Here is a 26,832-nt window from a genome sequence, read left to right on the forward strand (position 1 = left end):
TATGAGAAGATGTTCGAGTTGATGTTGTGTTGGATGATGACATGGCATTCAATCACCCATGTGTCATATCCCCTATCAAGAAAAAGTTAAATAATTTTAATTACCTTTATTTAACTAGTGATATTGTTATCAGAAAACTATACCGTAGATAAATATATATATAGCCAATGATGAACAGTTGAGATGTTATTTTGTTATTTTTGATTCAGTTATTTATATACGGCCTATGCAAACGAAAGCCTTCAAAGTTTGTCTGCATGAGGCGCGGTTGTGTATGTGGGCAAAATCTTTGTAAATGCAGTTGCAGAAACATGTTTGCTACATTCACGTGAAGCTGTGTCGAAGTATGTATCGAGCTTTTTTTCTGCAAATAATTTTACTTGAATTACTATGCTTAGACTGAATGGGACTCTGATACCGATATCCTTGTGCAAGAACTTGTGCAACAGGCAATCTATTTGCTTGCTTTCAAAATTAAGATGGTTTTTTAGCAGTATAATTATATTTGAGTATGCCTACAGTCTACTTTGTTCTTAGAGTTATGAAAGGCATTTTCTATTTTAATGATTGTGGTTTAATTATTCTTTCAAGTTATTACAGATGTAAGAAAACATTTAGGGGCATTCGATTACCAGTAGCTGAAACTACCTGCAAGTATTAATCATTGGCAAAAGAAAATGTTATCGGCAACGGTTATAGAGTACAACTATGTAGGTGCAATATGTAGGAATCTATCGTAGTATCGTAGGGGAAGTGTTTGCAAGTGTACTTGCTGCCTGTTGCGCATCATATTATCAACAATTCCATGTAGCCGAGCATTCAGATATTATGGTGTCTAATAACAAACTCACGACAACCATAAAGACACACCTCACAGGCCACGCATATGATCGAAGGTATTGGAGTACTGTCTTTCCCAACTCCACCAATTGTGCAAGTATGCATAACGGAGAGGAGAGAGATCAAAGGCTTAATAATACTGTGAATGCCATCAATTTGATACGGTGACTCTTTTGGAAGAGAAGCCTACTGACAATCCAGTGTAACCAGTAGCACACTGCAATACAAAAGCTTGTTAAAATAAAATAAAAACAATCTTGACATTTGGCGTCGCCCGGACTCGAACCGGAGACCTTCAGTGTGTTAGACTGACGTGATAACCAACTACACCACGACACCCGGACGTGATAAATTTGGTTTTTATCGTTATATAAATTATATTTTAAGGAAAAGAACTACGAAACCAAGCGCCGGACTCAACAAGCATTCTGCCACCATCACATGACATATCATTCTAAACACGATACATTTATCACCACCATGTGCATGAAGCTGTTCTGCAAACTACCATCTTGTTTCATTCATCGGAAGCCACTTATTCATCACCGATTTTAGGAAGATCCAGCAACTTAAACGCATCTATAAAGAGCACCAAAAAGAGTTGCATATCTGCTCAAGCACAAAGATGGCAACTAGTAATTATCCAATATTCTGTTAAATCCACAATCAAGTAGCAGGGAGGTCATTCGCAATACAGTATTTCTCAAGCTTCAAGCAAGCTGAACTATCAAAACCGCCGAAATCCACGATCAAATATCCTTCCCGATGGGCACTCGAAAGCGACATGGCCACGCCCTCCACAGTTGCCGCAGATAACGATTCCAACACAGTCCCGTCCAATGTGACCTGGCTGGCCACACATGCGGCATATAATGTCGCGTAAGGGACCTCCATGGACTTCAGATGTCAGGCTTGCCTTTGGACAATTGCGCGCTACATGGCCTGAAACATTACATAGGTTGCATACAGGATCGTTCGGGCAATCTCGAGCAAGATGGCCAGTTTTGCGGCAGTTGTTGCAAGCTTTGTCGTTGGTACACTCGGCAGCAATATGACCTGGTTTGTGGCAGTTGTTGCAAAGCCGAACATCGAAGGAGGCCAGTCCTGAGCCTGTGCAATCACGAGCCAGGTGGCCCGTCTTGTTGCAGGTGTGGCAGACAGGTTGGTTGCTGCACTCACTGGCAACATGTCCAGGTTCCTTGCAGTTCCAGCACAGGGTCTTGGCAGTGCATTCTGCTGCGATGTGCCTATTGCCAATAAATTGATCAACAGATAGCAAAAATCAAGTCAGGTGACCAATGGAAATTAATTGCTACATTTAAATGCTCTACAGCTCAAACTTAATTGGCTTCACATGCTAACAGAAAAGTTTCATAAATGATTAGCCAAGCATCTTCAAACTGGTAACAGCCATTTTATATAGACGAGGATAAAAACAATGGAGATATATGTGGGTCACATCCGAGTGAAACTAGCATCTGAACGGTAGGTCACGATTTCAAAAATGTACATGTTAGATGACAATTGCAACTTGCAGCTAACACACTGCAATGATAGTTATGCTTTGGTTCAAGTCATAGAATTGTTTTTACCCTGGAAGTGAACAGTTGTTGCAGACCGCTACATTAGGACAATCTCTAGCAAAATGCCCCGGACGCTTGCAGTTATTGCACAGATAATCCCTGGAAGCAGTTCAGAACACAAAACATTCAGAAGTTACCGAGGAAATGGGATTTGAGGAAGTATTATTCTACATGAACATATTTTAATAGAATCACACCCATATAACATCCTTCTAAAACAACAAGAAATGGCTGTATTCTGTGCCCAAATCTTCTGAGATAGACATTATATGGTTAGAGAAATATAATAAAATTGAAGGTGCATTTTCGAAACATAAGACAGTTCCAACAGTAAAGTCAATCAACTGGCAAATCAAGCTCGGGCTAGTCAAACCAAGTAAAATTTTCAAGAAAGCCACATGAAAATTCTCGTTTTATAATTTTTTTTCACAAACAAAATAATTTAATTTAGGTAAAAATTTCAATAGCCATCTCCACCAGAGCAGATATATGGAGTAAATATGCACAAAAGACACAAATTCTTTAATGCAACATTATTGACCATCCCAAACTTCAAAATGACAAGATATCAAACTAGAAGAGCACGACAAAGATGCCATTCACATGGGAACCAGAGCAATGGAGGAAGAAGAGGACAGTAGCCGAGACAACGAGAAGGCCATTCACATAGTGGACTGACATGGTGGAGCACCGGTTTCCTCAGAGAGAGAATTTTATCAAAGGAGAGGTTTCTCACGAAGTGCAACTTTACCTCTACTCCTCTGTCGTTGGCTTGTTGTTAAAAGTGAAGGGTACTTGGGATGGTATCCTACTTTGCAAACATTTCAATGCAATAACTGATATCAACGAACTAAGACAAAAGTCAGTCCAGGTAGGAACTGAAATAGACAATATACCTAAGGAACATCTAAGATTTCAAAAAATAAACAACAATGATAAATCCACTAGGCACGTCATTCAACATATCAATGAAATGACTTTGTGAACAATATTAAAGTTTATTCTCTCAAGAAATGATAAATAGTTATGATAAAATAATATCAAGAGTGAGATAAACTTCTGAAATCTCAAGTATCAGAAGCAAATCGATCTAAGGCTTACGTTCCTAAAGAAAAAGGCCCTGATTGATGGACTATCCTGATGCTACAGGGATGTAAATGTATAGACCTCACCGTGAATGAGTCTAGCACAGCAAAGCTGGATCTCCCTAGATGTCTTCTGACAATGAAACAATGTCGTCTCTCTTGATATGTGCATAACCAAAACAGGTGACAATGTTTCCCACAAGTTTATGCCAGGTCATAAAAAATAAAGAGATATGAAGAGATTATAATAAGAAAAGATAATATGCAATAGACTCAAAAGCTGATCATCCTTATTCTCTTAGGGACAGCTACTAATTTCTTCCTAGAGATCAATTAACAAACAAGGAACCATCCAAACTAGCCCACTTATGATTTTGATTAACAATCAGATCCTGTAATGTCCAAAAATAAATAAAAATCCAGAAAAAGAAACTGTAAGCCAGATGGGCATTAACCGAAAAAGAAAGCGATTGCCAACTAGAAAAGCAAAGGATCTAGCTTTAACACAATACTCAGAAACAATAATAAACTAATCAAATAAACAGATACGTGTGGATGATAATGATAGCCACCATTCCTTGATGGTCAAAAGGCTATGTCGCTGCATTGATTCCCCAGTGTCAGGAAAAAATCTCAACTCTGATAAGATGGGGTCAATATAATTTGAAGGTCCACTAGCACACTCTTGGGCTTGGACTCATCAATCCAAGAGCTGTTGTCTAACCACCTGTCTAAAACATTGTTAAACTCCACAGCAGGTATGATCATTTATAATGTCATTAATTGCCTCCTGTGCTGTTGCCTAGGGACTGACTTCAACCGGCCACTGGTGTCCTGTCATGATACTTGAATATAAAGGCAACGATAGTACCAGCACTGACCTATAGCAGTGGATAATGTGTATGCAAAGGACCAGGGGCGAAGAAGAGGCGAGTTTTATGCAAGAGCAGGATGATGAGACCAACAAGGCTACTTGCAACTGAGCAAACAGACCCATTTTCAAGATATTTGCAAGCACATTGATTTGCAAGAAGTAGGCATTGAATTGCATGATACTTTCTGCATCTAGCCTCCTTGCAGACAACCAAACACCTGCAACTGGGCTCAAGGCTACTTGCTGCAAGTGCAATGGCATGATGTTTAGTTGCAGACAAGCAAACTGCCCTTTAGTAAAAGTTAATTCTAGCAATATTTGTTTTTTATCTCATTGTCAAATATTAAATCATCAGAAAACTGCAATGACGAAAGATCTCAGTCAATGCAAATTCTAAAAAGAACATATTAGTTGAATGGGAGAACCTTGAAATTTACATTAGACAATCAAAAAAGTGCTGAAATGTCAAATTAATAGCCCTCATGAACACCCCGAGGTTCTATATTGTATGGAGAACCTGGGTTCTCATCTGTACAACATCATTAAAAAAGATCTTCCATAAAATTAAAGAGAACTGTTTCTGGCAATTTATTACTAGCAAGGTAACTTTGTAATAAACAAGCAGAAACTACAATCACCCACAGAAGACTTTGAACACCTTTAACTGTAAACGAATTGTAATCCCCACCTCATCTCAACTAACAAGCATGACTACCTCTCCTGACTAAGAAAATCGACAACAAAGAGTATTACACACATAAAGAAAAGCAAGGAAGCGCCATAATTAAACAGATACGGCAAGCAAACCTGTAGCTGCGTCGCTCACGTCTATATGGGGCATCACGATACGATGGCCGCTCCCTGCGGAACCGACGCTCTCCGGGAGGGCTCCTGCTTCTCTCCTGACTCATGTTCAAATCTCCAGAAAATGCCGCCTCGAAGAATCTGAGACCAAAAAACCACCGCCCGTTCCGCTTCTCGCTACCTCAAATACACCGCCTCCCTGTGCCCGGATCCAGCCAAAGCATACAGAACAACAAAAACACAAGCAAGGGAGTAAGAATGAACATTCTAGGCCCGAATCCACTCAGAAGAAAGCACGAATCCGTCCGTATCCTCAAGGACAACCGATCCAGAATGCAAAACCGAAGCTTGTTGAGGAAGCATCAAAGAGATTCGAAACCCTAATCCTACATCGAATTCCAGCACGCAGAAACCGGAGCTATAACATGCCAATCCGAAGAAATCCAACCCGCACTCCTACGAGGAAGACCTAGAAATTAAGAAAGGGATAGATACCGTGCCTCTGAGGACCGCTTCCCAGTCGCGGCTGATGGGAACGAGACCAACAGATCAGAGAGCCAAAGGAAAGAGAAGATGCGGAGGAGGGCTTTAAATAAAGGGGCGGAAAACCTAAATGCGGAGGCTGGGTGTTCCTATGATTTGTCTGCCGAAAATACCCCTCGGTGTTGTGACGAGCGTTGGGGGCAATTTAGTCTTCTAACGATCTCAAATTTATTTCCATGGGTGTCCTTCAAAATACGTAAGACTTCAACACGGGCAGTTTTTTATGGTACATCAGATGATGGACGTGATCCCATTATGGTGTCGTGTAATTGACGGTAATCATCGCATCCAAATAAAATGATCGAAATTACCAACGAAGCTATTGATGAGTATTCATCACATCACAGTTGTTCGAATTTAATGAGGATATCTTTAGGTTATTTTACGCGGATATTAATTTCGAGTTAATTGAGATCTTATATATTAGACTAGTATTCAGAATGTATCATGGGCCTTTGTATAGTATAGCATATGATTGTTGGGTTTGTAATCATCATTAATGTCAGGAATGACTATATGCATTGTCGGAGCATAAGTCAACGAAGTCGTACATCGAACTATTGAGTCAACCTTTCAATAGAACTATATGATCGATTATGTCTAGTTGAATCATCCTTTTTGTTAGTAGTGTGTTGTCTACTTCATATATTTGGACTCTCATGACATGTTGGTTAAAAGGAGTCAAAGTATCAAATTACATGGACATGACGTGTCAGTCAATAATGATAGAATGTTGAGTGAAGAAATAACCCAAGTCAAGATCCTACAAAACTAAGAGTTGTCTAATACTTAAGTTAATTCTCATTTAGAAGATTTGATCAAATGTCGAAGTCTATATAGAAAGAAATGATTATGTGCACCTATAAGTAAAATCATGAAATCCTACATTCATATTGGAGCAAAGATCTATTGAGTCAATCCTGGGAGTGAGTTTGCTCAATTTGACGGGTTGGCCATTGGTGCGTCTGCTTTGGGCGAAGGGTGTATCTGTACGATTTTATTCTTTTTGGAGCATATGAGTTTCAAAAAATACCTTTGAGGGTATAAGAGACCTGACAGACTTTATGAGCCATAGATTCTCATACTGCTCAATTAATGTGAGATTAAATGACCTTATTAGTTGTTTATCCACGTGTTCGATGTTTATGTTATGTTGCCTAAAAGGGAATCGAAATTTGTATCATATGCACATGAAGTGCCAACCCGATAAAGATAATATATGTCCACGTATCATAATCCTATTATTGATATACTAATAAGAGATCGGGATCTACACGTTACTCAGGAATTGGTTGTGGTTGTCCATTTATGATGGTAGTTTGAATGTGATAAAAGCCCTTAGGTTTCTATTGTGTCAAATCCATTTAGCATTACATATCCTCCACTTTTGTGTCATGGAGTTAGCTGGTTTTGTCTACGTCATGCGACACCCTTGAGTGTCCGTCCGCAAAGGTCAGTCTCCCCAAAATCTCCCATGATCCCTTAGGACTTACAAAAGAGAAAACGTGTTAGAGAAAGCACCTCACTTGGGATCCATAAGCAAACATTTTAAAAAACACCTCATAGACAATGCAAATTATAAACAGACTTTACAAGTTCTGAACGGTTGCACAACAAATGATCAAAATGATTCACTATAGACTGAATATTTTTCACAAGTGTCCACATGACACAACATTTATTTACAAGTATAAGAAGACCACCAAACCCAACTAAAATTAGACTTTTAAGCATTTAACCGTTCCTTTATGTAAAACATAAACAAACAGAAAGACATGGACATATACAAGTATTACATCAAGCATTAGAACTTTGTCCATAACATTTGAGAAATGCCTTGTGAATAGTCTTCAGGGGTATAAGGAGATGCTCATTTCTCGAATAGATATAAGCCAAAAAAAGACGTGTTATAATGTCGTTTACCTACTAGAATGTCCAAAAGATTGAAGATATATAACCAGATTCGAATCTTCGAAAGCTAATTGGATATCACAAAATCGCATTACATATGCCTTCTTGGCGAAGGTTGTATATATGTGTTTAACATTCTGCCTTTCTCATATCGTTTATGACTCGTCTTCTTCTTTCACGAGCATCTGATTCTTACACAGATTATGTTCCTTATGTATTATGCACCAGCACTCGATGAATGCTATGAGTTGATTCTGATGTCTAAGAGTAGTAGTATATCTTTGCATTCATCATTCATAAGCTCGCAGATGACCTTCCCATTTCTTGGTTTTGCTTAACCAGACCAAGCTGGCCAGTATCATATTGTTCTCAGTGAGTGGACTCAAAGCAAAATGACAGATGGATGGAGATGGCGTGGTCTTATGATATAGGGACGTGTTTCATTAAATATCATCTCAGCTTTTTAACTGTTCTCTTCGAAGTTATCTTTGTCTCGGACATTTTTTTCTACTTTTCCTCTCTTTCTATTTCGAAATTTGAACTTTTGCTCAGTCACGCCACGCAACCTTTTCTCGTCTTTCCACGTACAAAACAACCCACCGAAGCACCAAAGGCCACCGCTCAGAAACCATTGTCGCATCCCAAGAAACAAAGCTCTGATGTCTTCTTCTTCTTCCCACGGGAGAGCCTTAAACCTCAACACACGAGCATGCATTCCGCAACTAGCCCACAAAGAGGATTCACGGTTTAACAAGCAAACGAGCAACCAAAGAGATGGAACACGAGAGAAAGAGAGACGACAGTGGTACATGAGTCGCTACAGTCATAGATCTAAGCAAAGGAAGATGTTGGCTACAGTAGTGGTTTATCTGGATCAGTGACAGAAGATGACCTTGAGCTCCCGCGGGGCGGCGCACTCGTGGGTGAGCGAGGGGCTGTCGTGGGCGTAGGTGAAGGTGGCGGGGCACGCGTGCTTGAAGAACTCCGAGTAGCTGCTCGCGCGGCACGTGCGGGGGCTGTTGTACATGTTCCGGCAGCAGAGCTCGTCGGTGCCGAACGCCTGGCACCCGCTCTTGCACCCCACCACTTGGCCGCCTCCCGCCGGAGCCCGCAGCTGCAGCACGTCCGGGCACGTGGCGAGAAGGTTCTCGCGGCACCCCACCACCGGGCACCGCCCCTTCCCCTCGTGCGGCGTCACCGTCATCCCCACGTTGAATCCGTCGACCAGGCTGACGCCGTAGGAGCTGAGGTCCTGTTGGCCGCCGTGGTGGAGGGTGACCTGCGCTAGCGTGGCGGGGGCGGCGCCGCCCAGGCCTCCGCACTCGAGGCGGCCGCCGCAGTCACCGGTGGCGCAGGAGAAGCGACCGTTGGCGTAAGTGCACCCGGTCCGGGCCCAGATGCGGCCGGACCAGTGTTGGGTAGGCGCCGGGAAGGAGCGGTGGGTCACCGTCGGGAGGGCGAACCCGCCGCGCTCGAGCACATCGTGGCCGGAGTTCGGCTGGATCGCCGGCCACACCGTGAACGGACAGTTGTTCACCACCGTCAGCGTCATGGCTGGATACTGAGCCGAGGACCTCCGAACCATGAGCATGACAAGAAACAAAGCGAAGGACGAGAACAGAGAAGAGGCGGAAGCCATGGCTGGTTACTACCGCTAGATCGGGTAAGCGTGCATCGGCGGAAGCCATGGAGCCCAATTTAAAGACGCGAGTGAGGGGGGCTGGTGGTCTCTTTTGGTGGCTTAGAACGACGCGTCGGAGCAGGATAACTCTAACGTGGTCGAGTGAGAAGGTGCGAGAGAGTGGTAGTGTTTGAGTTAGGGCAGAAGAAAAAGAAGGTGGCGACTGGTTCACGTACTTTGAGGCAGTGTACGCCGGTGTTGTTTAGGTAGCAGCTGAAGCGGAGTTACCCTGTTTCCTTTTTCTCATCCTACATTATTCCCGAGGCAGCGCACTGTAAGCTTTGGGATGCTTGCAGCTGGTTCCCGCGAACATGGTTTCTGACCAGTGGCGGGGCTCCTGCGGCCCACTGTGCCTCGGTTGTCAGGCACAGACAGAAGCCATGATCGCTTTGCAAAGGTTGGTGGAGGAAGATTTTACGGCAGCAGAACAGTAAAGAAAAGAAATGGGATTAACCTTCAAGCCCACACTTCTTTGCCCACCTTCACCTTTGGAGCAAGAAAGCTACGAGTCTATGGTCCACAAAACACTTGTGTGCCACGTTTCGGGTAGTACGATTCTGATAAGATTCTTCATGTCCATCGAGCATCAGACTTCAACCTGAATGGTATTAGTTTAAACGGGAGGCGGAACAGTGGAGCGATGGGAGGATAGCCATCACCGGAAACATGCCTGTTTGGATCAGTGTGCAGGCGATGATACGAACGGTGGGAATCTGACACTGGCCGAGTCATTTGGTCAGAGAAATGAGGGGGCAGAGAAAAAAAAGGAGCAGTTTGATACACCTCCACGTCGTTCGTGCCGTGTCCGTGGGTTACTGAACTCTCTGGAGTCTTCCATGTGCAGTAGCTTGTAATTCTATGTTATGTGCGTGACGTGGTAACCACACAGTAACCGAAGCATTTAAATTATTTTTTAAAATTAAACTGAATAAAAGCCTCTGGTCAATTTAAGCCGATATATATATATATATATATATATATATATATATATATATCTTAAAAAAGTTGCTATTTTTTACTCAAATTTATTTTTTTAACTATCTATAATATTTTATGAATTAATTTTTATCTATAAAGTACTGTATAATATTATAAAAATACTATATAGTGACATAGCATTCCTCTCAACACCGGAAGGTTTCATTTAGAATAATTATTTTTGAAAAAAATCCGATAAAAAGAATAAAGTGGGCAAATTATTTGGTGACGGTATCTAACGCGCTTCCACGGTGATCATCTGGACCGTCCGTTGGATCCTCAGATCTCAATCATCACCATCGAAATGGACGGTAGTGGAGGCATGGCCCTAAGTGTAATAAGAGTATAACATAAAGATTAATGCAGTTCAAGGATTGGAACTAATTAGCAATTAATTATATCGGATCGGACTCGGATTGACCAATAGAACGATTCAACGTGTTTGATGACCAGAGGCGGAACACGTTCCGTGTCAAACGCGAAAGAACAAAGGAGACGGTTCTAGAAGCGGCCAGAGATGAGGAAGGGACATCTCCACCGTGCATCTCGTCGGGATCGGACGGCCCGGACTCCGCGATTCGAAGCTTCCAGACCGCAGATCAATGATATAAACCAAGACCTCGTTTCCTGTCGATCACAGAAGTGAGAATCTCTATTTGCTTCAAATTCCCGTTTCCTCTGACATCTTGCTTCGTAGTTTGATTTCTTCTTAGTTCGATTTCTTCTTAGTTCGATCGATAGAGAGCATGGCGGGGAAAGGCGAGGGTCCGGCGATCGGGATCGATCTGGGGACGACGTACTCGTGCGTCGGAGTATGGCAGCACGACCGGGTGGAGATCATCGCCAACGACCAGGGAAACCGCACCACCCCCTCCTACGTCGCTTTCACGGACACCGAGCGCCTCATCGGTGACGCCGCCAAGAACCAGGTGGCCATGAACCCAATCAACACCGTCTTTGGTGAGTCTTTTCTTTCCCCTTCTTTTCTGTAAATATGTGATTTAGATGTTGGTGTCGGTGACTGTGTTCGAAAGGTTTGATATCATCGCGGTTTGGTTTTAAAGAACACTGAATTTATCTCTTAGGGAAGAAAATTCTTAACATTCTCTAATTTTGGAACTCTTAAAAGTTTAATCTTTAATGTGTTTTCTTGAATAATTCTTGTTGAATTGGGGGTTCCGTGCTTGTTTCCTTTTTTTTTTTTGGAAGTGCACAGGATATTTTTTTTAGGCCAATTAGAAATTGGAATTTGATAGAAGAGTCTATCTCTTGTTGGAAATTGACAAAAAATAGAAAAAGGACTGATTAAAATTCTATTGTACGTCAAGCTACTTTTTTGGTGTAATTAAAAAAAATTTTGTTCCAAAACACGTCTTTGTTTGGTATAATAACAATTTCTTCCCGGAGAAAAAGTAGTAGTCGTCGTCAGAAGAAACCACCAATAGCAAGCAGCTGTAACGTTGTCTGTGGATTACGAATGTAATACGTCAAAAAAAATTGCCTTTGAGAGTAGTTCTACTTGTATATGCATGTAACTTTTAGTATCACTATCCAGTGTGCTTTCCCACACCACCTTGATGCTTTAGGACATTGTTGCAAACATCTGCAAGTGAAATATACATGGTATGTAAATTAATAGTCCCTCCTCATCATTATTGCAGTGTAATCATTGAGTATCATATGATAACAGATGCTTTAATTTCTTCGGCGCACATTCTTCATATAAAAATGCCTGCTTTCAAATGAATATGCATGTTGATCTGGTTTTTTTTCTTTTTTTTTGACGTGCTTCACAGATGCAAAGCGTTTGATTGGGAGGCGATACAGTGACTCTTCCGTCCAGAGTGACATAAAACTATGGCCGTTCAAGGTCATTGCTGGCCCCGGCGACAAACCCATGATTGTAGTGCAGTACAAAGGCGAAGAGAAGCAATTCTCTGCCGAAGAGATCTCCTCCATGGTCCTCATCAAGATGCGCGAGATTGCCGAAGCTTACCTCGGAACCACCATCAAGAATGCGGTGGTGACGGTCCCTGCCTACTTCAACGACTCGCAGCGGCAGGCCACAAAGGATGCCGGAGTCATTGCGGGGCTCAATGTTCTGCGGATCATCAATGAGCCCACTGCTGCTGCCATTGCCTATGGTCTGGACAAAAAGGCTACAACTTCTGGTGAGAAGAATGTGCTCATCTTTGACCTCGGTGGCGGCACCTTCGATGTCTCTCTTCTCACCATCGAAGAGGGTATCTTTGAGGTGAAGGCCACTGCTGGTGACACTCACCTTGGTGGCGAGGACTTTGACAACCGGATGGTGAATCACTTCGTTCAGGAGTTCAAGAGGAAGCACAAGAAGGACATCAGTGGCAATCCCAGGGCGCTTAGAAGGCTTAGGACAGCTTGTGAGAGGGCGAAGAGGACTCTCTCTTCGACTGCTCAGACCACCATTGAGATTGATTCCCTCTATGAGGGCATCGATTTCTACTCTACAATTACGCGAGCTCGGTTCGAGGAGCTCAACATGGACCTCTTTAGGAAGTGCATGGAGCCCGTGGAGAAGTGTTTGAGAGATGCCAAGATGGACAAGAGCAGCATCCACGATGTTGTCCTCGTTGGTGGCTCGACGAGGATCCCCAAAGTTCAGCAACTTCTCCAAGACTTCTTCAACGGGAAGGAGCTCTGCAAGAGCATCAACCCTGATGAAGCCGTTGCTTATGGCGCCGCAGTCCAAGCTGCCATCTTGAGTGGCGAGGGCAACGAGAAGGTCCAGGATCTGCTATTGCTCGACGTCACACCTCTCTCCCTGGGTCTGGAGACAGCTGGAGGTGTCATGACGGTCTTGATTCCGAGGAATACCACCATTCCCACCAAGAAGGAGCAGGTCTTCTCCACTTACTCCGACAACCAGCCCGGTGTCCTGATTCAGGTATACGAGGGTGAGAGGACAAGAACCAGGGACAACAACCTCCTCGGTAAATTTGAGCTGTCGGGCATTCCCCCTGCTCCCAGGGGAGTCCCCCAGATCACCGTCTGCTTTGACATCGACGCCAACGGCATCATAAACGTGTCCGCCGAGGACAAGACCACCGGGCAGAAGAACAAGATTACCGTCACCAACGACAAGGGGAGGCTGAGCAAGGGAGAGATTGAGAAGATGGTTCAGGAGGCGGAGAAGTACAAGGCGGAGGACGAGGAGCACAAGAAGAAAATCGAGGCGAAGAACGCCTTGGAGAATTATTCCTACAACATGAGGAACACCATTAGGGACGAGAAGATAGCGGCGAAGCTGCCGGCGGAGGACAAAAAGAAGATCGAAGACGCAGTGGAGCAGGCGATCAGCTGGTTGGACGGCAACCAGCTGGCCGAGGCCGACGAGTTCGAGGATAGGATGAAGGAGCTGGAGAGCATCTGCAACCCGATCATCGCAAAGATGTATCAGGGCGCTGGCGGTGGAATGGGCGGTGGTATGGACGAGGACATTCCCAGCACCGGAGGCAGCAGTGGTGCAGGGCCAAAGATTGAGGAAGTTGATTAAAGCCTCGTATCAGCAGAAGCTAAGCGACTCGACGAGTTCATGATTTGGCTCGCGTCCTTTTTATCTTTTATGTATGTTTAGGAGTTTCTGTGCCTGTGTATTTCTTTTTTGAATAAGGGAAGCATACGATACTGGATATGTATGTTTATGGTATTGAGGTGAAACAAATTAGCAAGTGGCAGCAAATTAGCTGGTAATTCCACGAGTCTAACAGCTAAATTTGGAACAACAGTTCAAGTCATTCAACTAATCCTTTTGTCTTTACCCTACATAAAACACTTTTCACTATCTTAGCAAAACAAACAAACACAAAGATAAAAGAACAAAAGTGACATACAGTAGTCGTTATGATTAGGGTGAAAATACATAAAAGCTTAGAAAGCAAACGTTTACATACATATTCTTGTTCTAAATTAACAACTGGTTTGACCCGCTGGAACACCAACTAGAGAACGAGAAGTCCAATTTATCACCTTTAATCTTCCTACAGCAGCTCCACAAAGACTTCTCATCCAACAATTCAAGAAGCAAGAATAAGCAAATCAATGCAGCGAACTAACTAATGTGCAAACTCATTTGAGAACACCAAAGATGCACTTCAATATGACAAATCCCCTTTTCCTGATGCAGGATTCACACAATAGTATCACCACTTATTCAGGCCAACAGAAGATCATTAGTCCCAAAGTGAGGGGAACGCATGCACACACGTACTTCATGTTCTTCTGGTCCAATTCGGTGTTTTGGAACCATAATCTCAAGCAAAGCACCAGTCTCATCGTAGTATGCTTCCAGCTTGGCATCTTCAGGAATGCGTGTTGGTAGTGTTATTTCCCTTACGAATTCCCCTGGAGGGCAATGCTCGGGAGAAGGGTCAGTGAGTCTGAAGGTCCTGTCATGCCGCTTTACGTAGGGCATCCGGGCAGTACTGGCACAAATTATCTTCAGTATACCATGCATGACACTGTTCCTCCAAGAAACTTTCACCCTCTGTTGGTCGGCGAATGGCAAGCTAACCATTATCAAGTAGCCATCATCGTCTTCGTATATCGTCTTTGCAGCAGTCACAGGTCCATATGCATGCCTCATCACACCAGTAAATTCATTCAGCCATGAGGGTTCAACTTGGTGCATCTCCACATCTTGACCTTTCTCAGCATGTGAGTTTGTAGGAAAGCAGAAATCCTCATCCATGGCATGGGGAAAGAGGTCCTTCCGGCGCTTACTGCAGACAGGAGAGAGGTCCATCACCTCACCATTGGAATGACTTGATTGGGAGGACAAATTCAAACTTGAACCATTAGGTAACTTTTTCGGATGGGGATGTGAAGTGCTCTTCATCGAAGGAGGCCTATCAAGCTCAAATTCGGTGCTTGGTAGATTCCTCCATGACTCAAAATCACTGGCCTCATGTGGGATCGAAAAATTAAGATCCCTGCCTGTGAGCTCCATCCATTTCTTGCGATCCACCTCACGAACTATCATCAAATTGGGTGACTTGACAACCTCAATTCCATGGACACATTGCGGGTTCGACAGTCCCCGGTACTGCTTGCGCTGCATCCTGTGGGATCGAATGAAACCCTTCTCGACACTGAATGGGAACTGAGGCTCACCGAGACGGGAATGGCCATTCATATAGCTCCGCAGTTGCATCTTCCCAAGCGCATTTTCTGGCCTCTCTTTGAAAACCCACATGTACAAGTTCTCCAGGTCATGCTGCACCAAGAACACATCGTGCCGGACATCAGACTTGTCGAAGCCATTTACCCCATTCGCATCCCAGATGACCTTTCCCTTCGACTTCTCTGAGAGCACAGGCTTGAAATAGTAACTGAAGAAGAACCATGCACCCCAAATGCTGTCGCTTCGCTTGGAGCACTTGCGGGCGGCGGTGACCCTTGGGATGTGGAGGGTTGTCTCCGCATCATAGGTCTGTGGGCCAAGACCAACATCCAATGTGTCACAAGAATCTGAATTCCATGATTGCTGGGAAGAATAGCGATCGGCAGAGAGGGGTAGGTTGATGTCTGGCGCCACAGAGATGACAACCTGATGGCGCTGGATCAAGAGCTCACGGTCCAGGTCCTCGTGGGACGAAGACAACACCAGGCCAGCCGATGGATCCATGGAAAGGAGGGTGGAGGGGTGATGATTCTCAATGGATAAGGTCGTGAGGAAATCTTCTCCCATCCTTTATTTTTCTTTGTTTCGGATTCGTGACCTCTACGATCACCTCCTCCTCCGTCTCCTTCCGCTATCTGATTGGTGGGTTTCGAATTCCTCCGCAGTCAATGAACGCATCCCACAGAAGATACTCACAGATCCATTCCATAAATCCCACCACCGATTTCCTGTGACACCGAGAGGATGCAAAGAATACCAAACCCAGCAAAACTTCACCTGTAGAAGCAAAACGGATCCATTTTTCTCACGCAGTACTATAGACAGCAACACTAACAAGCGAGCAATAGCCCGTGTACATATCAACAAGTGTGAGAATTATCATTACAGATCTACAGCTATCGGATTCTCCCAATCCAACCAAACATCGACATTAGAACGAAAAAAGAGCACGGCATGTGACTGAAAAACGAGAACTTTCTCGATCTACAGCTACGAATCTACAAACCCCGGGAAACGAGCGGGGGAACATCACAAGAAAAAGATGAAGAACAACATCTAATTTGCAGTTCTACGCATCAGAAAAGATATGTAAAAGGGGAAGATTCACGACCCGGAAAAGCCGGGTAGAACGGATCAGGGTCGATTCAAGATTACCTATTGGATCCAAGGGGAGGTAGCTAGGGTTCCAATTCGAAGAATATGAAGCCCCTTGTGAGCCTCAAATCCACCATTGCTCCCAATTCTAGGTTTCCGTTCGCCGAATTCGGGCGGCGAGAAGGAATAAACGGGGGAGCGCGTTGGAAGGGGGAGCGAAACGGTCCCGTGCTCCGTTTAAAGAGCCCCTCTTAAGAAGCGCCCTCCACCGGATGACACCTACCACCGCCGTTAGGGTTACCGTGACATTTGCACGATTTTGCACAAAAGCCCATAATAATACTTATCTTTCAGAAAAAGTACCTCGACTCTTGCCGACTTCTCTAACACTCGATCCGTCCGTTGATCATGCCTCCGTGTGAATCTCAGCATCTGATGGACGCAGATCACATGTTAAACTGGATAATGCTGCTGCTGCACCATAGAAGAGACCGAATCTCTCTATTTTACCATCATAATTGCATCAACATAATATCAATAATTCATTTCTAAGAAGCTTTCAACGAAATATTTCACTTAGCGGCGGCTTGATTAAACTTGTTTCAACCTAACAATCGATCATTCATTGCAACTTGAAAGCTTGGCGATCGATGATGCAATCTTTTTACATCATTGGTCTTCAATAAGTAAAGTTGGATAAGTAAATGTTTAGCGAAACATGCAAAAGAGAACAAAACTGAAACTATTAAGGGTTTATATGCAAAAAGGAAACATGACCTTATCAGTCGAAGTCCGTATCTCTGTTGCGAGGAATGGTGATAAGGTTTAGGCAGCCGAAAGAGACGCCAAGGGAAGTCTCATATTTTTTTCTGCTCTTCCTTGATCACGAGAGCAACCTATCAGGGTGGGGTTGGTGGACCATGACATCTTTCCAACCCGCTGTGTGCAGGGGAGGGGGAGAGAATAGCATCAACAAGCTTCAAAGGTGCCCACTGATTCAAGGGTCAGATGAACAAGGAAGCATGGAGAAAAAGCCAAGCCGCCCCAGTTGCCTGCTGGTGCAGTCATGTACTGATAAGTTTACCCTATCTCCTGGGAATCTGTTCACTATTCAAAAGCTCCTCGTGGAGGTCGACTGAGGAGGACGCATTCCCCGGGAAGGAATTCCGGTCAAACTTTTCATGCAAATCCAGCAAGTTAATGGTGGTAGAACTCGGATGCCTTCCTCGCGTGATTTCTGCAGCCATTACTTTTGACCAAGCAACTACAGTTACAGCTGATGTGAGATTGAAATTGTCTTCTTACCCGTACCTTATCTCTTCATCTAACAGCTCCTGTGGTTTTTGACTTAATTCATTAAAAGAAGAATAACTTATCATGAGTGTTCTAAAAGTCATCTACGAGCCGTCATTTCAGCGTATAATTTAGTGCCATAATGATAAAGCAAGATCACGACGAACAGCCAATGGTGACTGAAATGAAGTGGATTTAACTTCGTCTCATCGTGCGCTCTTATCATGCAGGCACAGTACGTACGTACGTTTCCATCTTATAGTTGTTCCCAATGCTGTTATTAAAGGGCCTTAGTGGCTTGGCTTTTCATCCATATAATACGCGTATGATTGCATATAAAGGCCTTAATGGCTTGACTTTTCATCCATATAATAGGCGTATGATTGCATATAATTTAAGCCTGCAGCGACAGCAAATCCTTCGAATCACAAACCGGGGAGGAAGTGCGTCATTATTGAGGAGAAAGCAGGCCAAGTCGAAGCTTCCTGGCGTTTTCCCGAGGACAAGATGCAGGCGACACCCGATGCATGAATTTGTCGTGAGACCCGAAAGAATGCGTTCCACTGGATATGACCTGAGCGTACCACATGAGGCTTCCCTTCCACCTACTGCTAGGGTTTTATTTCCGAAGAAAAAGCATCCGACAGATGTTAGAGGGGAGGATTTGTGTTGATTTTTCTTGTGCAGGTTACAGCCAATCTTCCAGTGGGAACGGGATCCGTGTACCATATGGTGGCCAATGACAAGCACCGCATGCCAAATTCTTGTCGAACTCTTGCTGAGGAACACACCTCTCCTCTCTTGGTTGGTACAAGTCGAGAGGAGATAGTCCTGGTTTCTTAATCCAGACTAATACATATTAATGTGTTCTTAAAGGTGGGAAGCCTTGTAGTGGAAAAGGAAGTGTTTATATCGAATTGCTTGCTGCGAAAGAAGGGCTTTATGCGTACCCTTTAGGGATGGATGGGATGCAAAAAAACTGGATCAAGTTGGATGCTATGGTTGCGGTACATATTTTGAAGGAGTCTGTACACTCCATGGAAAACTGTCAATCTTGTACAAGACATATTTTCTCTGATGAACTCGTTCGTTGATACAATAGTCTCTCGTGTTTAGAGAGACTATAATCTTTTTGTTTAGAGAGGAGACTGGCGGCCATTGGCTTTCTCCCCTGTTTTTGTTGGCTGATCTCTGGTCCACAGAGTGTAATAATATAGTCTCCGGGGAAAGAAAGAAAACCTCTTGCGGAGGACATCAGAGATGCCTAAAGTGGATTGTCATCGAAGAAACTGAAGTCACTCTGTGGAAAAGACACCCACTTGTACAAAAAGGAGAATGAAGAAGCATCTTAGTGGCACTGGAATTTGTGCTTGTCAATTAACATCCACCGAACGGATTGATTAATACGGCATTGTTGTGGAAAATGAGGTGATGAGGTGAATGCACTCGGCGAGACTGTGATTGAGCTTTTCCATCATCTGACAGCTGCACTTGGTGATGCTTCATATCTTACCATGAGAGGAGTCGTACCTGCAGATTACTGTGATCAGCTCCGGCACACAGTCTCGTAGCACCCACAGAAAGAGACGCTGCTAAGTTGTATACGTACGACTCACCTTCTCCACGGAGGAGATTTGCAAAGCACATTGTACGACTTTCCTCTCACCTAAAAGAACTATGAGAAGTGCTCGAGTGACTCGAACATCTCACTCGAAGACAACAAACACTGCTTGGCATCAGATCAATCATTCATCTTTTGTTGGTGGATGGATGCTTTCCTTGGTTGCTACGCTGAGTTGCTACTGCAGATGAGGTACCACCACAATGGGCGAGATATCTGAGTCGGATGGCTGGGGAAATCTTGCATTGCCTGCAGAGAGTGCCGCTGCAAATCCATGTCCAAGCAAGTGGAGAGGATCCGCAAGCCATTCGTTTATCATGCCCATGCTCTTCAAAGAGACACCAAGACTCTGAGGGGTGATCTTTAGCTTTGTTCTGTCACCTCCAAAGCTTTTATTGGATCTTTTTAGCCCCATGAATATGCAGGTGGGCAGCACCATTTGAGCCATCTTCCAAATGGTGCAACTGCACACAACCTTGCTCCTGAACTGTCTGCAACAAAGCACACTGACCACCTTCATGAAACAACTCAGATTACCTTAAACGTAATGACAATATTTCATATATCGATTCACTCGTAAAACATCTTTCATGTTCAGGAGATCTGAGATTTGGTCAAAAGGATCACCTGTTCATCACACCTTCTTTATGTATACATCTGAATCTCATGTGGGCTTGTAGGTCCTCACCAACAATTCCTGCAAAAAGCAACCAGAAGAGGCAAGAATCTCTTAGTTGATTTGAGGTACAACAGGTGGACATATAGTGGGCAGTTTAGGTTTTAGGTTAGTTTGTGGTCAAGTCCATGACTTGATATTATTGGTATATGAATTGTTTCACTGGTGTGCCAGCTACTAAATCCAGACCCGACTCAATTGCAGTGAGAGACTTTCTCCATACTGACACATCAAACTCTGCTAGGTTTCTTGCTTCCACCAAATCATTGAAACATGTGCTTCCTTGCTTGTATGCTCTTTATCCTATCACAGTATCTGACACCAAAGGTGTTTGTCCATTGAACACATTTAAAAAAACTTCAGCACCTTATTATGCTTCTTAGAAATAAAAAGAAATAAACGAATTTCTGTTTTCAAATGAAGACAGTGGTGATGATGCTGATCACGATGGGAATCAAATCAAATGCAGAACTTGTTTGTCAGGTAAATTCTGGCACAACCAAGTAGAAACAATGGAAAATTTCTCAAAACAAAGAAACACTGAATACCATATCCAGCTACAACTTCTACAAATATCTTGCACTGCCTATTTAGCATGTGATATATATACCCTGGGGCACTGAAAAGGAACTGGTGGATGATTGTGTGTTGAATATACAATATCAACATTCATAAAAAGGTCGATCAAATGCTCCCTGTAAACTTTTTAGATCAAGAGTCCAGTAAACACTCTTACACCTAAATCCGTGCTTTGCCAACCTCCTAGCAGATTCCATCTATGAGTTGAAAATTCAAAAGCGAAAGTAGATTAATGCAAAATCATCCATTAATTTCCTCCAAAATTATGATGGAATGATAATTCTGAAATTTCTCAAACAAATTTTAAATGCCTAAAGAAACTCTTTCCTTGATCCTGTTTTCCTGGCAGGCTCTTGTTCTTTTATTTACAAGACTCCGTTTGATGCTTCTGTCCTTGGTTCTACATCTTCTCCACCAATGAAAATATAATAACTATTTTTCAGATTGTATACATTTCTTTATGTTTGTTTCTTCTTATCTTCCTCATCTTCTTCCATGGTATCGTCTGCTTGAAGAGTTGAACATAAACAATCAACCATATCTAGTTCATTCCATTTGTACCCAAATCCAGTTTTGTAAAAGGAGTTCCATATGAACTGAATCAAGATCAACTTTTACTCCGCTGAGTTATTCAAAACAATGAATGATTGAAGAAAAATACAGGTGCAAATTATTGACAAGATGGTATAGTTAATACAGTGAGTTGAAGCCTTGGAAGCCTTATAATCATACAATTGCAGTTGTATGATTTAATGAAGCATAGTTTCTTATTGAAAAAATGGTGTTAGTAGTTTCCACATTAACCCTGAAACTTTCCAAATCCTTAGGATTTCCTATAATGAGTTTCTCATCAAATAATACCATTTCCAATTTAATTGTATCAAATCCACAGGACCCTCCAGATATGCCAGAATCTCCATTAGTTACTTGTCATTGTTTCACTCTCCACAAAGTGATCATTTGATACATTCCTTGACATTTATCTAAGAAATCCATCATACTGTTTCCATATAGCTTAAATTAACAAGATCAGTGGCGAAGAAATCTTTAATAGATTGAAACTTGACAAATGACTTTTTATCCTAAGTCAGCATGTGTAAAGATTTTGGCATTACCTCTGCAACAGAGATCTCATTAAAAGCTGCCAATAACCTTATCCTAGTAGTGTGTTCCAGTAAGCTGATTGCATAATGCAAATAATAAGAATCAGACTCCAAATAAGAAAAAAAATAACATAATTTGCTTTATGTCAGATTTGCATTTTAATTTATAAAGAACATAATCATTATGTAGCACAGTGACACAAAAATCTACGGTGAAAGCCCAAAACGTACCTGAATTCTAAGAGATACACCTTGGAGCTGTGATTGAGGGCATAAAACTTTGTAATCTGATGTTTGTTCTGATAAGATCTTTTGTCATGACTTTTACAGCTGCCTGTAGCAGGATTCATATACAATGAGCAAAGAAACAATCACATATAATAGGACAGTTATGATTTAAGTAGGAAATACAGAAAACTAGATTGAAGATCAATTAAGTACAGTTATCGCCCAGAGAAGGTGGAAAAGAAGATTCAACATGTAAAACATATGAATTCTTCAGTAGAAAATGAAACAGAAAAATAGTTTGACCAACCAAGCATTGAACTTCCCAGAGGTTTGTAAAAGATACTAGAAATAGGAAAACTAGAAGTCAAACGTAGAATCTTTAGGTAATAATGAAATACGATCGAAAGATCTTATAAGTTATGCAGAGTGAGCTTGAACTTTTTAATATAGAGCAGCATGAAACTACATTTCTTACCAAAGTATCTATTCCCTGTTTCCATATTTGCTATAGAATTTCTCCTAAATAATCTTGATACACAAATGAAGCTAGCAAGTGGAACTTAGATTCTCCAGAAGAAATTTCTATGAGAATACGATAATAAATTGAAATTAAGAAGTTCAATGAGATAATAATTAGAAATCAATATATGAAGATGACAATGACCATAAAACATGTGGTCTACATATTCTTTTTCATACATACTGCAGCATGATGTATGCTTGGGCATGCATCACGATATTGATCCACCATCAAAAGTAAAGCTGACTGCAGAGTGTTAATTATGCTTCTAATTCTTGTTGTGATATATCTAAAACAGAATCAGTTCAAGATTTTCAAACAAAATCCCTTCTTGCCAACATGTTTCAACACCTGCTTGACTGCACTACATCACAAATTGTTGTTAAATAAGGCATGTTTGCAATGTGCTGGACCAAACCTGAGTACTTTGCATTTGAAACTTCTGAAGAAATAAAAAGTTCCATAGAACTATGTCAATACCAAACAGAAATGTTGTTTGCCCCTAGCCTGCCATGAAAATTTGAACATACTGCAGCAGACATGCATCCGGGAGGCCTCAATATCATCAAATATAACTCTGCAATTGGTACTAAATAAATCATGATACTACTACTACTACTACTTGAGTAATATGTAGAAAACTGACTATCTTTCCCCCTTGTTTGACTTCTCCCCTCCTCTTTTCCTTCGCCACCACTTTTTTTTCCTCATCTATTACCATAATTAATGAAAAGATAGTTCACCCTTTAATGCTTACACCAGACAAACACATGATGGTACAAATGTTGAATTTGGATAAGCACATAAGAGGCAAAACTACAAAATTCGAAAAATTAAATTTCCTGAATTAGAAAATCAAGTGGCCCCTAAAAATGTTGTACCATCTCAGCGATGAGCTTTTCCTCCTCTGCTTGCAGCCCTTGCTTCTTCCTCTCAATGTCCCTGATTGATCTATCAAACATTCTCTTATTCTACAGCAGTAGCTCTGATGGAACACAAAAGACAATAAATTTTCAAAATTACGACCACTTTCTTTTAAGAATTCTCACATAGATATAGAATTGTATCGTATGAATGAAATAATATCAGATTAATCGACCAGTAAAAGAAAATGATAAACATGGCCACACCAAAGAAAGACCACCTATTCTAGAAAAAAAACCAAAAGTCCCAAGAAAAAGAACGGATTTTTGGTGCGTCCTTTCTTCATAGGTCAAATCAGAAGATGGAGTAACGATGGAAAGATCACCTGCTGGGGTTTTCTCCTTGCGGAAGATAAAACTCATATTGATAAATCAGCTCCCGCCTTTTATCTGCGATCTCTTCTGTTGATGGAAGAATGGAAATGATGGAGGAAGAAGACGATCGTAGCAATCGTTAATAAAAAAGGAGCCATTCTTCTTCTCCCTAATTCGCTATCGCGTTCCTCTTTAGAAAAAAACTCTTTTACATAATAAACCCTTCTTTGTTCTTATTTCAAACGAAACCCTTTTCCTTTGGAATCTGTAATTACGATAATAACCTTTCTTTTTCGCAAAGAATACCCTTCATTTCTGCTATCAGTTTCTATATTAGTCCTCCATATCCTTTTATTTTATACAAACAATTTCTGAATCTTGTTCTTTTATACTAAAGTCCTTATAATTCATTCTTATAGGGTTAAATATGATATTCTCAAACTATACAAGGACTAATATGTAAAACATTGCAGTTCGCTGGTCTCTGCTCTAGTAGAGAACGCAAGGCATCAAAGAGACCGCATCCAACATGTCGCGCGTTTCAATTTACTCCTTCCCTCAACCTGGAAAGCGGATTATGCCCAAGCAATTGGTTGAAGTAATTGGTTTAATCGCAGCCCTTAGTTTCGAAATCGACTGCTCGCAATTCGTACTTTTTGTCTGTGAGGACACAGTATTTGCACCGTAGCGAATGCCCTGTTTTGGTCTCATGGCATTGGAGAAACGACACCATCCTTCCCTAGCCCACATGAGGCACTCTCGAGGGTATCAAACAAACTCTGGAAAAAGCCACAGGAGGTTTTGGGCAGCGATGTTCTGGCTCTCCATGATGGCTTCTTTTATGGTTGGTGGCATTTCTGATCTAAGGCTGAGGAATCCCTTGCGGTGATGGTCGAAGATGGTTTTTGGGAGCTAAGGAAGTCTACGATGGTTCTCAAAATGTGATTTTGATGACAAAGGTTTGATCTTGGTCTTGTTTCACTTGTCAGATTGCTTTCTGAGAGTTGGGCTTTAGAGTTTGTGACTTCGAAAATTTTCTTGTGCCCTTATTTTTTGGGATGGTAGTCACGGGTGATTGGTCGCAGATTGTCACCTTGATGGTAAAGGTGTAATCTTTTCGTGGTTTTATCATCTTAGTGTATGTGGTCCTTGGTCTGTCTTTGGGAGGAAGCAAGAATTTGTTTTGCATGAGTTCATTCTTTGTTCCTGCTTGATTCCATTGTCTTATCTTTGTGGTGAAGATTTTGTTATTTTGAATTTGTCTTCTTCGTCCTTCATTAGTTCTTCCTCTGCCTCCATCCATTCCCAGTAGTTCTTGTAGGGTTCAATCTGTGGTTTGTTATGTACTTGCCTTCTTCAAATTCTCTGCTGATGATTTGAAGAAAAGGGTGGTGATCTTTGGGCAGATTCCTGTCAAGAAATGCTAAGGAAGAGATGAGACCTTTGGGTTGCTTGGGCATTGGCTTGAGTCTTGTCTCAGGTTGCTTGTTCTTGGCCGTTGTCGCGCAACTATACTATTTCTTCTGGTGGAAGAAGAGAAAAATTGATGGAGACTTGTTTTGTTGGAAGAAATCTTCTTTTTCGAGCTCGGCAGATCTCAATCCCCAAGAAATCTGCGTGTCAGTGATCGGAGCAATTCCTTCTGATGAAGAGCAACTCGATTCCAACTCTACCCGAGATTTGCGCTGGAAGCCATTTGGAGAAGAAGACACAGTGGAAGCAGAGCTCATGAGGCTTCACCGCCTTGCAGGTCCTCCGAGGTCTCTCTGCACCATCGCAGAAGAGACACAGCAGGACTTGGTGTCAGAGGACGTGAGATACAGAGTGGGGAAGAGCTTGCGAGATCTGCTTCTCATAGCGGAGAGTCCAATCTTGACACCTCTGTCCTCCCCGCCTTTCTTCTCCTCGTCCCCGACTCCCATGGCTTGTTACAGCCAAAATGGGTTCAACCCACTCTTCGAACCCTCGGACGAAGATGGTTTGACTTGGATATGGTCCTCCCCACCTCCAAAGTTGAAGTTCCTCAAGGATGCAGAGGAGAAGCTGTACAGGAAGACACTGCTGGAAGAAGAACTCAAGGATCACAGTAGTAGCGGGTCTATGAAGAACAAGGATATAATAGAAGCCTGTGCTCCGTCTCTTTCTCCTGTTGCTACCTCATCTCCCGAAGGCCCAGAAGAGCAAAATGGTTTCTTCATCACCACAGTCACCAAAACGACTCCAGCTATTCGCAGGTGATACTGTGTTACCTTCGTCTCCTTCAAATATCAAACAAGTAAATAGGAAACCATGTTCCACAGAATGAGACCTGACCTGGTTTCTCAGTGATCTCCCATCAAATGTATCAGGTATTTCTGTAAAGATCATGAAGATGAGTATAATTAAAGCTTTGAAATGGTCTCTTGGGGTTGTAGGGAAACAGTATGGTCATGTTTCTCTGTTGTGTTATCTTTTCTCCACTTAGCTTCGGCATCATTATTTTTGCTTTGACCCCTCCATCCATTAACATAACCTTTCTTCTCATTTAGGACTTCCATCTGACATTTAGGTGTGGCCTACATTTACTAGGCATCAGAAAGATTTATATTTGCCTTCTCCTTGGAGTGCCCGACTCATAAGTATGCATGTGGTTGATGCTGCTGCTACAGCAGCGACTGTCGTTGCGAATGCCCTTCGTCGAAAGAAGAGGCAATCTGTCGTTTCTGAGAGGTAGGCCTCCCTGATCTTTCCGTTACTCTGGGACAAGTTCAAGTGAACCTTTGTTTCATGTCTGTCTTCTTGGTGCTACTTCAACTCCACACCCGGAAGCTTGTGCTACATCAGAATAGCCCATGAGCAGAGTGTTCTATCCATGGTCTGGAATCTATTTAGTTTAGTGGACATAGATACAGCAAAAGACATAAGCTATCAGCACAAAAAGCATACTGAAACGTTGGATCGAATGCTTCTGAATCAAGCAGAGATGACAACAAGCAGAGATGACAAGAAGCAGATTTTGTTGATGACATTATAGGACTCAAGG

General features: G+C 42.5%; 5 protein-coding genes, 1 long non-coding RNA gene and 1 other non-coding gene across 10 annotated transcripts; 2 read left to right on the forward strand and 5 right to left on the reverse strand.

The window, feature by feature from the left end:
• Positions 1-1,105: 1,105 nt before the first annotated feature.
• TRNAV-AAC (transfer RNA valine (anticodon AAC)) lies at positions 1,106-1,179 on the reverse strand. The gene has a single exon. It is a non-coding gene; the product is annotated as a tRNA-Val (tRNA).
• Positions 1,180-1,448: 269 nt separating this feature from the next.
• On the reverse strand, positions 1,449-5,819 carry LOC135607643 (zinc finger protein GIS2-like). 3 transcript variants are annotated; one of them, XM_065099610.1, is made up of 4 exons: positions 5,682-5,819; positions 5,190-5,385; positions 2,433-2,522; positions 1,449-2,087 (listed from the first exon to the last, which is right to left on the reverse strand). In XM_065099610.1, exons 2-4 carry the CDS (start codon positions 5,291-5,293, stop codon positions 1,568-1,570), a joined length of 714 nt encoding a protein of 237 aa, XP_064955682.1. In that variant the 5' UTR covers positions 5,294-5,385; positions 5,682-5,819; the 3' UTR covers positions 1,449-1,567. The 3 variants fall into 3 exon arrangements, with proteins under 3 accessions (XP_064955682.1, XP_064955685.1, XP_064955675.1); XM_065099613.1 differs by having other exon boundaries at positions 5,687-5,818; XM_065099603.1 differs by lacking the exon at positions 5,682-5,819 and adding an exon at positions 4,390-4,625 and having other exon boundaries at positions 5,190-5,330.
• A 2,544-nt stretch (positions 5,820-8,363) lies between these two features.
• On the reverse strand, positions 8,364-9,325 carry LOC135607656 (osmotin-like protein). Its single transcript, XM_065099623.1, has one exon. The coding sequence runs from the start codon at positions 9,277-9,279 to the stop codon at positions 8,515-8,517; it is 765 nt and encodes a 254-aa protein (XP_064955695.1). The 5' UTR covers positions 9,280-9,325; the 3' UTR covers positions 8,364-8,514.
• Positions 9,326-10,927: 1,602 nt separating this feature from the next.
• LOC135607661 (heat shock cognate 70 kDa protein 2-like) lies at positions 10,928-14,028 on the forward strand. Its single transcript, XM_065099635.1, has 2 exons — positions 10,928-11,259; positions 12,096-14,028. Exons 1-2 carry the CDS (start codon positions 11,046-11,048, stop codon positions 13,829-13,831), a joined length of 1,950 nt encoding a protein of 649 aa, XP_064955707.1. The 5' UTR covers positions 10,928-11,045; the 3' UTR covers positions 13,832-14,028.
• Positions 14,029-14,146: 118 nt separating this feature from the next.
• On the reverse strand, positions 14,147-16,778 carry LOC135607665 (uncharacterized). Its single transcript, XM_065099643.1, has 2 exons — positions 16,613-16,778; positions 14,147-16,234 (listed from the first exon to the last, which is right to left on the reverse strand). The coding sequence occupies exon 2, from the start codon at positions 16,022-16,024 to the stop codon at positions 14,489-14,491; it is 1,536 nt and encodes a 511-aa protein (XP_064955715.1). The 5' UTR covers positions 16,025-16,234; positions 16,613-16,778; the 3' UTR covers positions 14,147-14,488.
• Positions 16,779-19,074: 2,296 nt separating this feature from the next.
• Positions 19,075-23,980, reverse strand: LOC135607669 (uncharacterized). The gene is made up of 7 exons (XR_010485223.1): positions 23,822-23,980; positions 23,454-23,557; positions 22,056-22,158; positions 21,837-21,900; positions 20,094-20,163; positions 19,462-19,957; positions 19,075-19,375 (listed from the first exon to the last, which is right to left on the reverse strand). It is a non-coding gene; the product is annotated as an uncharacterized LOC135607669 (long non-coding RNA).
• A 418-nt stretch (positions 23,981-24,398) lies between these two features.
• On the forward strand, positions 24,399-26,205 carry LOC135583839 (uncharacterized). 2 transcript variants are annotated; one of them, XM_065099663.1, is made up of 2 exons: positions 24,399-24,769; positions 25,198-26,205. In XM_065099663.1, the coding sequence occupies exon 2, from the start codon at positions 25,245-25,247 to the stop codon at positions 26,046-26,048; it is 804 nt and encodes a 267-aa protein (XP_064955735.1). In that variant the 5' UTR covers positions 24,399-24,769; positions 25,198-25,244; the 3' UTR covers positions 26,049-26,205. The 2 variants fall into 2 exon arrangements, with proteins under 2 accessions (XP_064955735.1, XP_064955728.1); XM_065099656.1 differs by having other exon boundaries at positions 24,401-24,769; positions 25,217-26,205.
• The last annotated feature ends 627 nt before the right edge of the window (positions 26,206-26,832 follow it).

Source organism: Musa acuminata, chromosome BXJ1-2 (genome assembly GCF_036884655.1).
Source record: "Musa acuminata AAA Group cultivar baxijiao chromosome BXJ1-2, Cavendish_Baxijiao_AAA, whole genome shotgun sequence".
NCBI lineage: Eukaryota > Viridiplantae > Streptophyta > Magnoliopsida > Zingiberales > Musaceae > Musa > Musa acuminata.

Coding starts and splice junctions, on each gene's coding strand:
- LOC135607643 (XM_065099603.1), bottom strand. CDS start 4,559: ATGCAATTCAATGCCTACTTCTTGCAAATCAATGTGCTTGCAAATATC. Junction 2,523..4,389: donor CACATTATCCACTGCTATAG/GTCAGTGCTGGT, acceptor AACTGCTTCCAG/GGATTATCTGTGCAATAACT. Junction 2,088..2,432: donor AACAACTGTTCACTTCCAGG/GTAAAAACAATT, acceptor TATTGGCAATAG/GCACATCGCAGCAGAATGCA.
- LOC135607656 (XM_065099623.1), bottom strand. CDS start 9,279: ATGGCTTCCGCCTCTTCTCTGTTCTCGTCCTTCGCTTTGTTTCTTGTC.
- LOC135607661 (XM_065099635.1), top strand. CDS start 11,046: ATGGCGGGGAAAGGCGAGGGTCCGGCGATCGGGATCGATCTGGGGACG. Junction 11,260..12,095: donor CCCAATCAACACCGTCTTTG/GTGAGTCTTTTC, acceptor CGTGCTTCACAG/ATGCAAAGCGTTTGATTGGG.
- LOC135607665 (XM_065099643.1), bottom strand. CDS start 16,024: ATGGGAGAAGATTTCCTCACGACCTTATCCATTGAGAATCATCACCCC.
- LOC135583839 (XM_065099663.1), top strand. CDS start 25,245: ATGAGACCTTTGGGTTGCTTGGGCATTGGCTTGAGTCTTGTCTCAGGT.